This window comes from Tachypleus tridentatus, chromosome 8, assembly GCF_004210375.1.
Source record: "Tachypleus tridentatus isolate NWPU-2018 chromosome 8, ASM421037v1, whole genome shotgun sequence".
NCBI lineage: Eukaryota > Metazoa > Arthropoda > Merostomata > Xiphosura > Limulidae > Tachypleus > Tachypleus tridentatus.
In genome coordinates, this window is record NC_134832.1 from 33,089,767 (window position 1) to 33,105,849 (window position 16,083).

Consider the following 16,083-nt stretch of genomic DNA (forward strand, 5'->3'; position numbering starts at 1 on the left):
GACCTTATATCGGCTTTGGTTGGCTGATAACATGGCGATTTCTATAATAAAATCGTTTTAATATAACGTACTAAGCCCTATGTAGATATATAATTAATCACGGTGAAGCAGCATAACTATTTGTGCATGATGTTAAATATTTATCTTGGATATATCTGACAGTAGACGTGCAATTATAATCAGTAGGGCTAATGTTTGATGTACCCTCCAGCAAGCTATGATTAATCCCACATATTGAGATCGCTATTCAAGTCCCCGAAGTATCTAATGTCAGCTGAAGGAAAAGACAAAAACCAAATAAACTGTATACCACTCATAAGCGATTGTATAGTAATTAACAACTGATAAATTAAATCAAAAGACTATGCCATTGATGACCAAGTGGTTAAGGCATTCGATTCGTAATCTGAGGGCCGCGGGTTCGAGTCCCCTTCACAACTAAACATGCTCGTCCTATCAGCCGTGGGGGCGTTATAATGTGACGGCCATTCCCACTATTCGTTGTGGAAAGAGTAGACTAATAGTTGGCGGTGGGTGGCGATGACTAGCTGCCTTCCTTCTAGTCTTACACTGCTAATTTACGAACGGTTAACGCAGATAGCCCTCATGTAGCTTTGCGCGAAATTCAAGCCAAACCAAACACATGTAGCATATTTGATCACGCAGTTAAACATCAGTTTAATTTAAGATATGGGTGAGTTACTAATGTATGTAGTAAGACGATGTGTCAATCATAGAGAAACATATACACTAGTATTTTAAAGCTGTCTACAATGGATAACTATATACTTCGGTACGAAGAGTTTATCAATAAAAACATGTAAGTTGATACGCTTGTGTGTGTTTACAGAAAATCTACACAAAACCTTCCCTGTGATGTAGTATTACTTATGCAAATATACACTAATCTGTTTTAAAAAACCGCCTACATTGCTGCGCATCCTTGCCAATGTAGAGGTATGAACATTAGTGCGCTTATAATATAAAAAGTTATACATTGGTGTTTCCTGCAATAAAGAATTAAGCACGCATACATATAAGCTGGTACTCAGATATGATTAATGTAGGAAAAATTGTTTGTTGAAAAAAAATATTAAACTGGTATAATAACAACACATAAAAATAAATATAAATGTGCTTCACTACAACAAATATTGAAGTGTTCAGGTCTCTCGCTAACTTACAGTTGTTAAGCTGGTATTTAAAATAAGAACAACACAGAAAAATAAATATAAATGTGCTTCACTACAACAAATATTGAAGTATTCAGGTCCCTCGCTAACTTACAGTTGTTAGACTGGTATTTATTACGCGGGAGCATGAACAGTAAAAACCTGGTAGCGATAAATTTTTATTTAAACAATGCAGAAACGTGAACGGTAATAATTTCGACCAGCAAATCTTTACTTAACGTTTAAACAAAACATTCATTAACTAGTAGTTACAAAAAAGTGTATTATTTTTAGACAAGCACATTTTACACTGTTCTGTCAATTGCTTACGTCATCAATTAAACAGATGTAGATAAAATGACATCAAACTTAGAGGTGATTATACCTAATTAGAAGGCTTTCCAGGACTATATGTACGTAAGTCATTAGGCTAAAAGTAAACAACCATTGTCAATGTTATATAGATAACTCTAAAGCTCGCGTATATCGATATCATGATTGCAGAAGTTACACGCATACATCGTCTGTCTGAAAGACGTATATAAAATCATCTCCCTAAAGGATACATGTGTTAACATTATGATCAAGAAGGTTATATTCACATATTAACACTCCAATACATTGCACGTGCGTATTGTAGCACTAAAGACTGCAATATTTTTGTTACGCGTGTAGTCGTGACTTGTAGCGCTTTTCCAGATACTGTTGCCTGGATATACCTGTAAAGATGCTTTACTCTGTTGAGGCATTTGTGAAGCCATTTGTTCTTATTTTTTAGTTTGATTTTTTTTCCCGTTGACATCGGTTATATGAGTTTTACAGACACCAATGCTATCGTGTTTTTGTGCAGAGCTACATAATGGACCATATACGTTCAGTGGTTTGTTTTGAATTTCGCGCCAAGCTACACAAGGACTATCTGTGCTAGCCGTCCCTAATTTAGCAGTATAAGATTAGAGGGAAGAAAGCTAGTTATCATTACCCACCGCCAACTCCTGGGTCACTCTTTTACCAAGGAATAATGGGAGTAACGGCTGAAAGGGAGAGCATGTTTGGTGTGACGGGAATTCGAATCTCAGATTAAGAGTCGAGCGTATTAACCACCTGACCATGTCGGGCCTTTCTTATACGTTATACGTTCAGTCTGCCGCAGGAAATCGTATCCCAGTTTGTTGTTTTTTCATTGAAAATTCATAAAACTACTACATCGAGAGGTTTACAGATATTTTATCAGTGTTATAAGGAACATAAAAACTGAAAGTTTAATTCTAAACCTAGAGAATTAAAACTTTTGAAACTTTATAGAAACTGTATTGTTGAGCTAACTAAAAGAGAAAAAGCAGAAACATTCATAAAGTCAAGTTTACAACTCGTCGTTAAGTAATCTCAATAAATATGGAATTAATGCACATATAAAAGTTTTCATGCATGTGAAAATTGTAACCCTTTCACTAACTGTGTACTGGGCTATACTTAAAAAAGCATAATATTTTTGAATGATATAATTTTCCATGGAACGCATAGTAAATGGATTCTCTCCGTTCTTCTAAAGACAGGAATAAACAATTATATAAATATTCACAGGTTATTATTGGCCTATGATGTATTTAGTAGTAAATTAACGGTCTAGGCCTAAGTATCAACGTTCATGACTATTTGTTTCACTAGCGAAAACACTATAAAGAAACCGCCGATGTTTCTTAACTTACTGTAATACTTAGATTAAAAATAAATATACACTAATTCATAACCTTTCGATCATAGAATTTTCTAACTCGGTTCTTAACAAAATAATTTATAACGACCTCAGTTACGTTTTCAATTATTTTGCCAAAAAACGTTTGTTGGAAAAAGTTGCAACATATATTTTCAAGTTTTCCACTTGGTAAAATAATTCCGTAAGTATAGACTCAATTGAGTATAAAATATTATTTGCGCAATAGAACATAAAATATTATTCAATGTAACATAAATATTACTATATCAATAGAACATAAAATATTATTCAATGTAACATAAATATTACTATCTCAATGTAACATAAAATATTATAAGCTCAGTGTAATGTAAAATCTTATTAGCTTAATATACTCTTCAAAAAAAAGAAATGCAAAAGGCAAAATATGAGACAAATTGTTAACAAGTTTATTCCGGGTAGTTCTGTATGGCATGTGTGAAACTTTGCACATTCACTGCTGAACATCCAAAGTCTGCAAAGACGAAGTCCACGCTAACTAGGTGAAGTTTAACGTCACTCAACGTCAATAACGAGTATGCCCCCCGTGAGCATCAATAACTGCTTGGCATCTCCTGCCCATGGAAGCGATGAGATGACGAATCACATCCTGTTGAATGGCTGTCCACTGAGCCTGCAAAGCTGCTGCAAGCTGAGGTAGAGTCTGCGGTTGAGGTTGTCGCCGTCGCAGACGTCGGTCCAACTCGTCCCAAAGATGTTCGATGGGGTTTAAATCTGGTGATCTGGAGGGCCAGGGAAGAACGTTGATGTTGTGGTGTCTCAAGAAGACAGTGGTGAGTCAGGCTGTGTGAGGACGGGCATTGTCATGTTGAAAAACGTCGTTGACGTTCACCATGGTGGGTTGCACATGGGGCCTAAGAATCTCGTAGACGGTTGCGTACGGTCTGATCGGAAATCTTACGCAGCCCTGGTATGGTTGAGGCAGTAGACGTCGCAGTGGTGGTCCTATCCCGAAGGTGACGTAACCGGATGTTGCGATCTTGTGTGGGCGTGATAACACGAGGTCTGAATTGTGATGGTGCTTGGATGGACATTCACAGCTCTGGCAACATCTGATCGAGATTCGCCTGCTTCCAAGCGACCAATGGCGTTGTTGCGTTGTGCTTCAGTCAGTCTTTGCGTAACTGTATTGCGTGTCGGTTGCTTAACACTGAGCTATGGAAACCGAGAACTCGTCACTTTTATAGGGATTTTGCACATGTTGCACTTGCAGAACATGCAGATCTCTCAAACAAATTTATTGGACACGCATGCGTTTTGGCGAAAAATCCGATGTTTTCCTTCGTTTTCAAAGTGCACAACTTTTATTGTCATTGTGGTCTAACAATCAGTGCCTTAACACGTGTAACATCACATACTCTGAGCTTGTAACGTTAGTACATATATTTCTCTTTAAAATAACAAAAATATCCCTTTTGCGTTTCTTGTTTTGAAGAGTATAGAATGTAAAGTATTATTCAATGTAACATAAATATTATTAGCTCAATAGAAGGTAAATATTATTAGCTCAATGGAAGGTAAATATGATTAGCTCAATGGAATATAAAATATTACTAGCTCAAATGAACATAACATATTATTCAATGTAACAAATATTACTAGCTCAATGTAAAATGAAATATTTTTTGCTGAATGTAACATAAAATATTGTTCAATGTAACATAAATATTACTAGCTCAATGGAACATAAAATATTATTAGCTCAATGAAGTATAAAATATTATTAGCTCCGCAGAACATAAAATATTATTCAGAGTAACATAATTATTACTAGCTGAATGTAGCATAAATGTTACTAGCTGAATGTAACATAAAATATTATTAGCTCAATGGAGTATAAAATATTATTAGCTCAATGGAGTATAAAATATTATTAGCTCAATGGAGTATAAACTGTTATTAGCCCAATGGAGTATAAACTGTTATTAGCTCAATGGAGTATAAAATATTATTAGCTCAATGGAGTATAAAGTATTATTAGCTCAGTGGAGTATAAAGTATTATTAGCTCAGTGGAGTATAAAATATTGTTAGCACAATGGAGTATAAAGTATTATTAGCTCAGTGGAGTATAAAATATTATTAGCTCAATAGAACATAAAATATTATTAGCTGAATGGAGTATAAAATATTATTCAATGTGACATAAATATTACTAGCTGAATGTAACATAAAATATTATTTACAAAACCTGAGAAGTGCTTATCTCAAGGCTATACCTTGAAATATATCACTTAAACATGGAGACTACAGTTGTTTTCTAAATAAAACATTGTTTGTGTATTTTGGATATTTGCGCAAAGCTACACCACGATATCTCCCCTAGCCGCCTCTAATTCGTTATTATAACAGATTTTGATGGAAGGTAGCTAATCAGCAGGACCAACCGCCTGCTATTAGTCTACTTTAATCAAGAGGTTGGATTTGTCTGTCATTTTTATAACGCATTCATGATACAAAATGTGCATCACAGTTCTTCTTCTTGATAGTAAATAACCGAAACGTTCACGAACCTGTTATCGTCTCTTCATGGTTTAATGATATTAGAAACGTGAAGCACAGTTGGATGTGAAATGGTTCGTGGAAAAGTAAGAAGCAAAGTTAATTAAACACCTCATTGATATCAGTCCTCCACTGGTACAGCAGTAAGTCTACGGATTTATATCAGTCCTTCACTGGTACAGCAGTAAGTCTACGGATTTATATCAGTCCCTCACAGGTACAGCAGTAAGTCTACGGATTTATATCAGTCCCCCACTGGTACAGCAGTAAGTCTACGGATTTATATCAGTCCCCCACTGGTACAGCAGTAAGTCTACGGATTGATATCAGTCCCCCACTGGTACAGCGGTAAGTCTACGGATTTACAACGCTAAAATCAGGGATTCGATTCCCGTCGGTGGACTCAGCAGATAGCCCGATGTGGCTTTGCTATAAGAAAACTCTCGCTCATTAATATCATCTAGTTATATCTGAAAAACCTAACCAAAGTGATAAAAGAAGTTAAATGTGAAGAAACTGCATTGCTTGAATGTTATGTTGCCTTTTTCATATGCTCTGATAAATATGACTTAGTCTTAGTAAACACACGTTAACAACAACGACATACAGTCGAGAAATCTTTAATGAACAGCATTTGCCAGATTTAAAGTTTTATTTCTTTACAGACTTGTGACAACTATTAATTTAAAGCTTGTTATATTTTAAGCCATTTAATAGCATTAACATTCAAGTCCTATACATGTTTTTTCTTTATAACACATCCCACAGAGTAATCTGAAAATACATGCCACCACCCATGCATTTTTACTGTCATGGTTAGTAGTCTAAGTGTGATTATTAATTATTTACTTTTTTTTTACTATATATTAATTAACAACACGATAAGTTGGTAGCACAAACCCACCATAATTTCTAACAACACCAACAACAAAAAAGGAAACCAGGTTGCTGCCATCATAAACAGTAATCTCAAGTCTTCTTCAAGACGGTAGTAGACTAACGACCGCCAGAAATATAAGATATAGATTAATAAGTAATTAGTGTGAAGTAATAAAACCAATAACTAATTAATATTAACTTCTGATCAAGACAGACCAACTACTTAGAGTGAAACTAGAAAACCAACCTGATAATGACTGTAGCTAATTAGGTGTACTTTATTATGTTTTTACTCATAAAGATTACAATACATTGTTTCGTCAATTAAGTACTCTCGCTGTTAACTATACTTTCGGCCGTAATCCCAATAATACCTTATGGTAGGAGATTCAGCTTGAAATATTTATACTACTTATAAATGCTTATGTTAAGGTAACAAAGCAAAACAATATCTGCACTAAAAGATAAACAAATAATAATAAATAAAAGTATAATAATTGAATACTCTAACCAAAACGGTTAATGAAAATAACAATACAGAAATAATACGGTATATATATATATAATTTAGGGAACACATAGACAATAATTAGGCTTTGGTGATAGTATAGGCTGCTAACAATGAAAACAGTCATAAGCTTTGGCTGTCTATAAGAATATTCCATTAGTAATGGTATAGTCCATCCACCGTTACAGATAACACAGTTGGAAAAGCGTAGGTATATAATGTTTTAAAAATTCAACTTATTAAGATGAATTACCTAAAAACATAAATACAAACAACGTGATGTCATATTAATATATGTGGAGCATTGTGTACGTTTACATTTTAAATTTTTCAATTTCAAACTATTATGTAAAGACTCCTGTCAGTCATGTGATAATTTTCATCTATGAGTACAAAAGGATATGCAAATATGAGGGAAGCATCTCCAATAGTAACCTCTTACCATCATGTGAACGTTATTATAAACCAAATTATTATAATAAACACAGTGTAGAGGTGCGTGAGTTTGAGTGATTTCGATATTAATGGATATCCATATATGTGTATGTACGTAAAGATCTTTTCTTTCGAAAGTAGCCAATCCATTTATGTTTTAGATTTCAGTATGAGGAGACGATGGAAAGGTTAATAACCGAAAACCAAAATAGAAAGATGTATATTTAGTTTTCATACACTCAACAAATATACAATAGGGTATGGGTCACTAAAATTCAGGAACATTAAAAGTTTGGCTATCAGTTAATAGGAATTGTTTTCGTATACTATTCTAATCTTTTCAACAAAAGTAATCTAATTTATTTTTTTTAAGTTTCCTTTATCATAAAATCCATATCTCTTAGGAAATTTTTTATTATTTTTATTTTTTTGATTGAACGTAGCCTGATAGTTAACCAATGTTCAGCTTGTTATGTTTTATCTGACGCATGCCAGTTTGCTATAGTTAATTATGTTCAGTTTCTTATATTTTATCTAACGCATGCCAGTTAACCAATATTCAGTTTGTTTTGTTGTGTTTTATCTGACGCATGCCAGTTTGCTATAGTTAATTATGTTCAGTTTCTTATATTTTATCTAACGCATGCCAGTTAACCAATATTCAGTTTGTTTTGTTGTGTTTTATCTGACGCATGCCAGTTTGCTATAGTTCACCAATATTCAGTTTGTTTTGTTATATAATCACTTCAAATGATTTTTTATTTAATGCTATTTTTTACGAGGCTTAGTTTTGCCAGAATTAGGAATAGCTATATACAGTAGATAATAAAGTCTGTTATTAATGTGTACATTTACTCTTTTCTGCTACTTTAATATAACTGATGTGATTCGGAAATAGATCAAAGGTTAAGAGCATGATTTAATTTCTTCAAACGGTGTTGGAATATTATTTGTAGGCAGGTAAACAGCTATTCGAACATGCATTGCAAAATCAGGTAAATAGCTCATGACGTTATGATAGGCAAATAAATGTCTGTTCTTTGTCTTGCTTTAAAAATGCAGCTGCGAACTTAAGATAACATGTTGAAACGTATTAACCTCAAAATAAAGTACCAAAATTAATAAATTGTGAAAAGAAAATACAAACCAATAAAAAAAATGTGTGTCTCTTTCTATATATATACAAATAGTATCAATACATATTGATATGTGTACGCATGTATATATGTATCGATCTGTATACGGGAAAGAAGTTTATTTTTTTATTGAACATTTTTTAAAGGTTAAGACAACAGTAAAGGTCTATACAGTTTTCTTTTCAGGTAGTGGTGATAACATGTAGGCCTTAAACTACAACAGACTAATATCCAGAGCCAGGTTTGTAATCTGATAAGAATAGTTAAACTGACAAAAGAACCAAGATAAACATACCAGCTTCTACACGCACAAGTGTAAACTGACACCTGCTCTAGACTGTTTAGAATCATGATAAACTGACCAGCTTGTATGTACACACATGTGAACTGACATTTGCTTTAGGCTGTAGAGAATCTTGATAAACTTACCAGCTTGTGTGTACACACATGTGAACTGACACTTACTCTAGACTGTAGAGAACCATGATAAACTTACCAGATAGTGTGTACACACATGTGAACTGACACTTACTCTAGCTTCAATACGCATACGCAAGTCTTTACTGCGTTTCGAACGTAAAGACGTATTTGCACATGCTCAATTTGAAGAAATATGCGCTCCACTGTGTTGTGACAGTCTACTTTGGCGTGGGATTGCTCAAGGCTACCATGATTTCCTTCTGCCTTTCATCTTCGATTGGTTATGAAAGACATCACGTGGTTTCGTTTCTCAATCGGTTCTACAGACCGAGAGCATCAAGTGCTCTGCGTCTATCAGTAGGAAGAAGCTCCCCAGTTATCTTGAGCATCGATCACAAATACTGTTGTGTGCTACAGAGATGAGAAGCTAATGCATTTATAACTAAATACATTCTAAGTTTAAGCATTGGAATAATTCTGTTTTTGTTTTCTTCGAATTACGCGAAAGTTATTCCTATTTTTTTTATATCGTCAAAAGGACTTTTTGACCAGTTGATAAACTTCAAGCGATCTCTTCTGTATATAATCATATACGTTTTTTATTAGCATCATTCATTCAAGATCTTAGTCGAGAAAATCAGTTATTAACTTTACTATCTGTATCCAAAGTCTTTTAGCCAGTAACGAAATGAAATAAGCAAAAGGAAACACCTATAAAGTTACCGTAGCGCTAAACTCACTAAGTTACGAACGTTTCTACAGTTCGTTTTTTTTACCTACAGCAGCTATGTATGGATTGATTTTGGAGAACTTTAGCCGGTACATCTGTACGGAGTACGGAGAAGAAAAATGGGAAGAAATACGGAAACTGGCTAAAGTGGAACAAAATAGCTTTACGACGCATCAAGTCTATCCAGATTGCTATGTCCCAAGGCTCACAGCTATAGCTTGTCAGGTAATAATTGTAGTTATGGTATGATGTCGAATAGAAGTGACAGTAAAAACTGAAAATGAATACATAAAGTTGGTTTCTTGTAATAACTGGTTAACGGTTTTATTGAAGTGGTTAGTTGCTGCTACACACGATACCTCCTTTGTTCATTTTTTTCATGTGTGTGTGAAAAATGGAATTAGTTTTTTCCAGTTTCAGGGCGAGTAGGCTAATTCATGAACTTAGTATTTGTACATCGCATATCAGATACTAATATTTAAATGTTTAAATAGTAATTTTTAGATACTAGTGTCTAAGTCTAACGCTATTACAGCCGAAATGACCATAATTCTTGAAACTTTGCTGCGTCGACAGACGACAATTATGAAATATGTATTTTAATCGAATACGTTTAACATGAGATTAACAGTTAACGACAATTCAACTGCTGTTTGAATAAAAGGACGTGATGATCTGTAAGTGGACAACCCCTATTAACTGATGTTTGACTGAAACTGTGTGATGATCTGTAAGTGGACATCTTCTATCAAATGATGTTTGACTGAAACGGTGTGGTGATCTGTAAGTGGACATCTTCTATCAAATGATGTTTGACTGAAACGGTGTGGTGATCTGTAAGTGAACATCTTCTATCAAATGATGTTTGACTGAAACGGTGTGGTGATCTGTAAGTGGACATCTCCTATCAAATGATGTTTGACTTAAACGGTGTGGTGATCTGTAAGTGGACATCTCCTATCAAATGATGTTTGACTTAAACGGTGTGGTGATCTGTAAATGGACAGCTCTTATCAATAAACATATGAAGAAAAGGGCGTAAGTGGGTAACCTCTAAAAGTGTCTCCTTCTCACTGTGGTACTAAAGCACTTTTATCTGTTCTTAATGGAGAGTACTATTGAGTATAGATCTAGAAAGTACTTAATATAAATAGTTAAAGGCCAAATATATATGAACGTCAAGCTTTACAAAGTATGCTGACAATAAGAAGTGCATCATAATTAAATTATCTTTATTTTTTCTAAGTAAGCACAAAGCTACACAATGGGCTATCTGTGCTCTGCCCACCACTGGTATCGAAACCCGGATTTTAGAGTTAAGTCCGCAAGCATACCACTGAACTACTGGGGGGGGGCTTATCTTTAAAACATGAAATAAAAAAACGCCATTACAACTTGTAATGAACTGTAATGAACTCGGCGGGAAGTTTGAGGGCTTATAACTGTAGAAATCGGGTTGCAAAATCCGCAGTGATCACAGAACAGATGGCCCACTGTGTGGCTCCTTGCTTCAGACAAACAATTAAAAACAATTACGTATGAACTTTTGTTTATTTGTGCGATATTTTTATTTAATAAACTACAAGGAAGCACTGTATTTTACACAGTTCTCCGATTTAAACCATGAGATATGAAATAAATAATACAGTGTTATTAAATTCGCCTTAAAACTGGAAAAGGTGTCGAGCTTCGAAACTTTACCATACACATCATTCAGTTGTTTGTTTTTAGCGCAAAGATACATCACAAGCCATGGGCGCTCTGGACACAACTCAGAATCGAATCTCGGACCTTAGCTTTGTAGTTCAATAAGCTTACCGCCGATGCACTGTAGGACTTTTGTTTAATAGACTGTATCTGTAACCAAAGTTTTAGCTCAAAGACACACAATAGGCTATATGAGATCTGGCAACGCCACAAATGATAATCGAACCCCGAATTTTAGCGTTGTCATTCAGTAAACTTACCGCTGACCCACTTTGGAACTCTTTATTTCATAAACCACACTTATTGCTAAACTTTTTAATAAAAAAACATTGAACCTCTGCTAAGTTATTTTTACAATATTGGAAGTGGATTCTCTTCATTTGTGCAGCCAGTTATGAAACCTAGGAAACTCTTCTGACCATAGCCAACCCTAGTGGTTTGTCGGTAAGCCTTTGGACTTATGACGCTAAACATCGGGTTTCAATACCCGTGAACTGAACAAATAACCTATTTGTGCTTAACAACAAATATAAAGTGAAATTTTATGATCCTACTAAATTTTCTTTAGATTTGGTCTACTTGTAAGGTGAATATTTAGCCTCAGTACTTAAAGTGACTAGTTAACATGTAACAGTTTTAGGGAGGTATGTGACATCATTGGATTATCTCTGTTTCTGAATCACTTATTTTTCTACTTATAAAAACTTAAATGAATTGCCTTGTAAAATTGTATACATCTAAATTGAATATACGTTTAAATATCCACCACGATCATGCTTGACTAGTGTTGCTTCAAGAAAAACGTTTTGCCTCTGACAAGTTGCTGTTGTTTTTTAATTAAGCACAAAGCTACACAATGGGCTATCTGTGCTCTGCCCACCACGAGTATCGAAACCCGATTTTTAGCCTTGTAAGTCCGCAGACATTCCGCTGAGCCACTGAAGGGGCATCCCTCTGACAAGTACACAACGGCGTGTAATTACCACCACTTTTGTCCGTATAGATTATCATCACACGTAAATACCACCATTTTTGTGGAAATAGAATTTCATTATATACAATTGATTTTTTTATGTCGATACAGAGTATTATCACATGTAATTAACCCCATTTTTATTCGTATAGAATATTATCACATGTAATCACCCCCAATTTTGTTGATATAAAATATAATCAGGTGTAACTATTGTTATTTTTGTGCGTGTAAAATATCAGCACTTATAAGAACTACCATTCTTATCGATGTAGAATATCATGGTATCTAATTAGCCCTATTTTTGTTTTTATGTATTACCATCATATCTAATTATCACCCTTTTTATGGATATACAATGGAAATATTTAGTGCCCTTTCCAGACAGTCCCAAAATTTAATATATAAATATATATTTTTAAGCATTAAATACTTAAAGTGTATATGGTCTTATACGTACTTGTTTTCTCAATTTTAATGAATCATTTTTTAAAATGTGGCATCGCAATTATATAGAAACTATACATGACATCTAAGCATATGAAACAAGGCTGGAGTGGCCTGGTGGTTAATGCGCTCGATTGGCAATCTGAGTGTCGTAAATTTGAATTCTCATCACCAAATATACTCACCCTTTCGTTCGTGGGGCGTTATAACGTAACGGTCAATCCCACTATTTATTGATAGAAGAGTAGCCCGAGAGTTGGCGGTGAGTAGTGTCGACTCGCTGACTTTTCTCTAATTTATCACTACAGATTAGCAGATGTGAAACAAAAGATACGTGTGAAAGTGAAAACAAATCATGCAGCACCAGGAACTTTTCAGATCATACAGATTCAAAATCACACAATATTAATTAAATCTTTCTCCGTATTATAATCAAGGAGATGAGAAACATAAAAATCCCACATTAAATTTTAGACATTTTCGTTAGCCCGACTACGTTACAAAATATTAGCTGAAAATCTCCTTTTCGTTTTGTATTCTTTATTATTTCATTTCACTCTATAGGGCTGGCAGGCTACCAAAATATTAAGCCCTCTCTTCTTGCATGTAGAAAATCATAAAACAGTGGCTATAGATAATGGTGAGAATCTGCAGTACCCTAAAAGAGGAGTTCAAAAAGGAAACCGAATGGTACGAAATGATACGTTTATCAAGTGTTTGGAACCTTATTTAATCAGTTTTGAAAGTTAGGAGATACGAGAGAAAAACAAAATCTTCAGATGGATTGTTTACAAGGAGGCAAACTTTCGTAGGAGGCACAACATTTCTCGAATGAAATGTTGAAAAGATATAAGTTAGAGGAAGATGACATTATGAGGCAGGTGGGAGCACGTGGCACGTCTGATGCGAAGCTTCTTAAGATGATATGTGATGAACTTCTGGGTTGGACTGGGTAGTTTGATTTTGAAGGTCAGACAGAGTATGTCATTCCAGGAGCATAAGTATTTGGTACAAAATTAAAGAGGCATATATTCACGAGGACAGATAACTCAAAAACTAATGAAGGCTTTCTAATAATTAGGTTCAAACCCTAAGTTCTTCTGATTTCAGAAAGTTGTTTCAGACTCTAAGTTGTTCCAGTCCGACGTCCTAGAAAGTTGTTTTAAACCCTAAGAGGTTTCGGTCAAATACTCCAGACAGCTCTTCAAACATTTTTTTTTTTACAACGGCTTTTCATTTTAGTCAGCGATAACGGACTGAGAAACTAAGAAAGGATTATGCCCTCTCTTCGAGCAAATGCACCGTAGTGTATACACAAACTGACATAAATGTTGACGGACCACCAGGTGAAGTGCTGTCTATATTTGTTGCTTGTAAGACAACAATAATTTAAATTAAGTCGTAGTGTGGGCGGATCTCATTCACTGGTGAAGTATGACATTTAATAGCAATACGTTCGTGAACAAATACTGCAATAACACAAACAATGATCCAACTCGCATATTTTTCTTATCCAGTTGTGGATCTTCCTTGATGTTTCATTGCAAACTATTTTACGAATAATCGGTTCTTGTCTTTCTTTAAAATGCGTGCGTACATTATTACCTAAACTCGCATGCACGAGCACTTTCAGTGGATGCAAACAAAAGGCGAATATAAATATATCTTTGTAGACGTGTTGCACTGTTTTGTTGCTTAGTGATGCTGCATCAGGCATGATATTGTTAATAGTTTTATTATAATATTATTGAAATATCATTATTATACGACCTTCTAACACTTGAAAATCCGTAACAAATTACATAAAGAAAGAAGCGTTCAAGATGTAATCAGTTTAATACTAATGTCGTATGAAAAATATAATTAATCATGTGAAGAGGGCGCTCCATTCTTCAAATGTAGCCATCTGCTGACGCTAAATAATCGTGTTATTTTTTCTGAAAAATAAAATTTGAAAACCATGATAACTTATTTTATCCGCAAATAAAGTGTTTATTATGGATTTTAACCTTTTTTTGTATTGATTTATTACATTACGTGCTTTTAGGTAATTTGTTGTATAGAATTAGATTCATTTATTTATAAGTTATCTCGGGTGTCCTGAACAACGGAGCTTGAATATAATCAGACGTTATTGATAGCTATGTCCCAGATATTACGGGTACAGTTTGGTAGTGTTGATTTGACGTGTTTTATAGTTTCGGTTTAAAGTCTAACTAGGTAGAAATTGTGCAGAACAAGACATCTCCAGTAATATGTCGGTTTTCCCCATTGATGTAGTAATTGAAATAAATAATTGTAACATTCGATGATTCTCTAATGCGAGTTTTCCTAAGTAAAGAATGGCCTGGCATGGCCGAGCGCGTAAGGCGTGCGACTCGTAATCCGAGGGTCGCGGGTTCGTGCCCGCGTCGCGCTAAACATGCTCGCCCTCCCAGCCGTGGGGGTGTATAATGTGACGTTCAATCCCACTATTCGTTGGTAAAAGAGTAGTCCAAGAGTTGGCGGTGGGTGGTGATGACTAGCTGCCTTCCCTCTAGTCTTACACTGCTAAATTAGGGACGGCTAGCACAGATAGCCCTCGAGTAGCTTTGTGCGAAATTCCAAAACAAACAAACAAATCCTAAGTAAAGCAGCAAACTCTTTCTTTCCGAACCATCAGCGACATCTGTTTGTTGTTTTTTTGTTCATTGAGAATAATCGAAAATTAGATCGTGGGTCTTTAAACTCACCGCTGACCCAACGGGAGACTTCAATGCTATCCTAAAAACAAACAGATAGACGTGGTGCCTTCTCAGCTTTAAGCAGCTGCAAATAACATGATTCTTCATACGTCATGAGTTTCTGCCAATAACTATCTATTTTTTCTCTACTTCATTGGAAGGTTTAAATTCTAGAAGACAATTTTGAAAACACACATTACAAGACATTAACTTCCCATTGTGATCGTCATGTGATCACTGTGAGATCGTTGTTATTTCTAAACACTTTATCATGTAGTAATAAAGACTCAAATATGAATCAAAGCGACAATAATATATATTCAGAGACAAAGTTTGTTATGGAATACATCTAGTATATAATATGTATGAATTGTAGTGTTTACTACAAGTGGGAATTAATGTGACTAGTAGACGATGTACACTAGTATTAAATACAGAATATAAGTAATAGGGCTAGCATGTGAATAGTAGACGATGTATACTAGTATTAAATATAGAATATAAGTAACATGGCTAGCATGTGACTAGTGGACGATGTACACTAGTATTAAATATAGAATATAAGTAATATGGCTGGCATGTGACTAGTGGACGATGTACAATAGTAATAAATACAGAATATAAGTAACATGGCTAGCATGTGAATTGTAGACGATGTACACTAGTATTAAATATAGAATATAAGTAACATGGCTA

The 16,083-nt window shown here is 34.7% G+C and overlaps 1 protein-coding gene across 2 annotated transcripts in view; it reads left to right on the forward strand.

Moving 5' to 3' along the window:
• Nucleotides 1–16,083, forward strand: part of LOC143222122 (soluble guanylate cyclase 88E-like) — a 77,470-nt gene that overhangs the window by 13,497 nt on the left and 47,890 nt on the right. The window contains exon 2 of one of the 2 annotated variants that reach the window (XM_076448112.1): nt 9,590–9,762. In XM_076448112.1, coding sequence (XP_076304227.1) covers nt 9,595–9,762 — 168 coding nt within the window. In that variant the 5' untranslated portion in view covers nt 9,590–9,594. Of the gene's footprint in view, nt 1–9,138; nt 9,763–16,083 lie in introns of those variants that run through there. The other variant, XM_076448113.1, reaches the window with a different exon arrangement.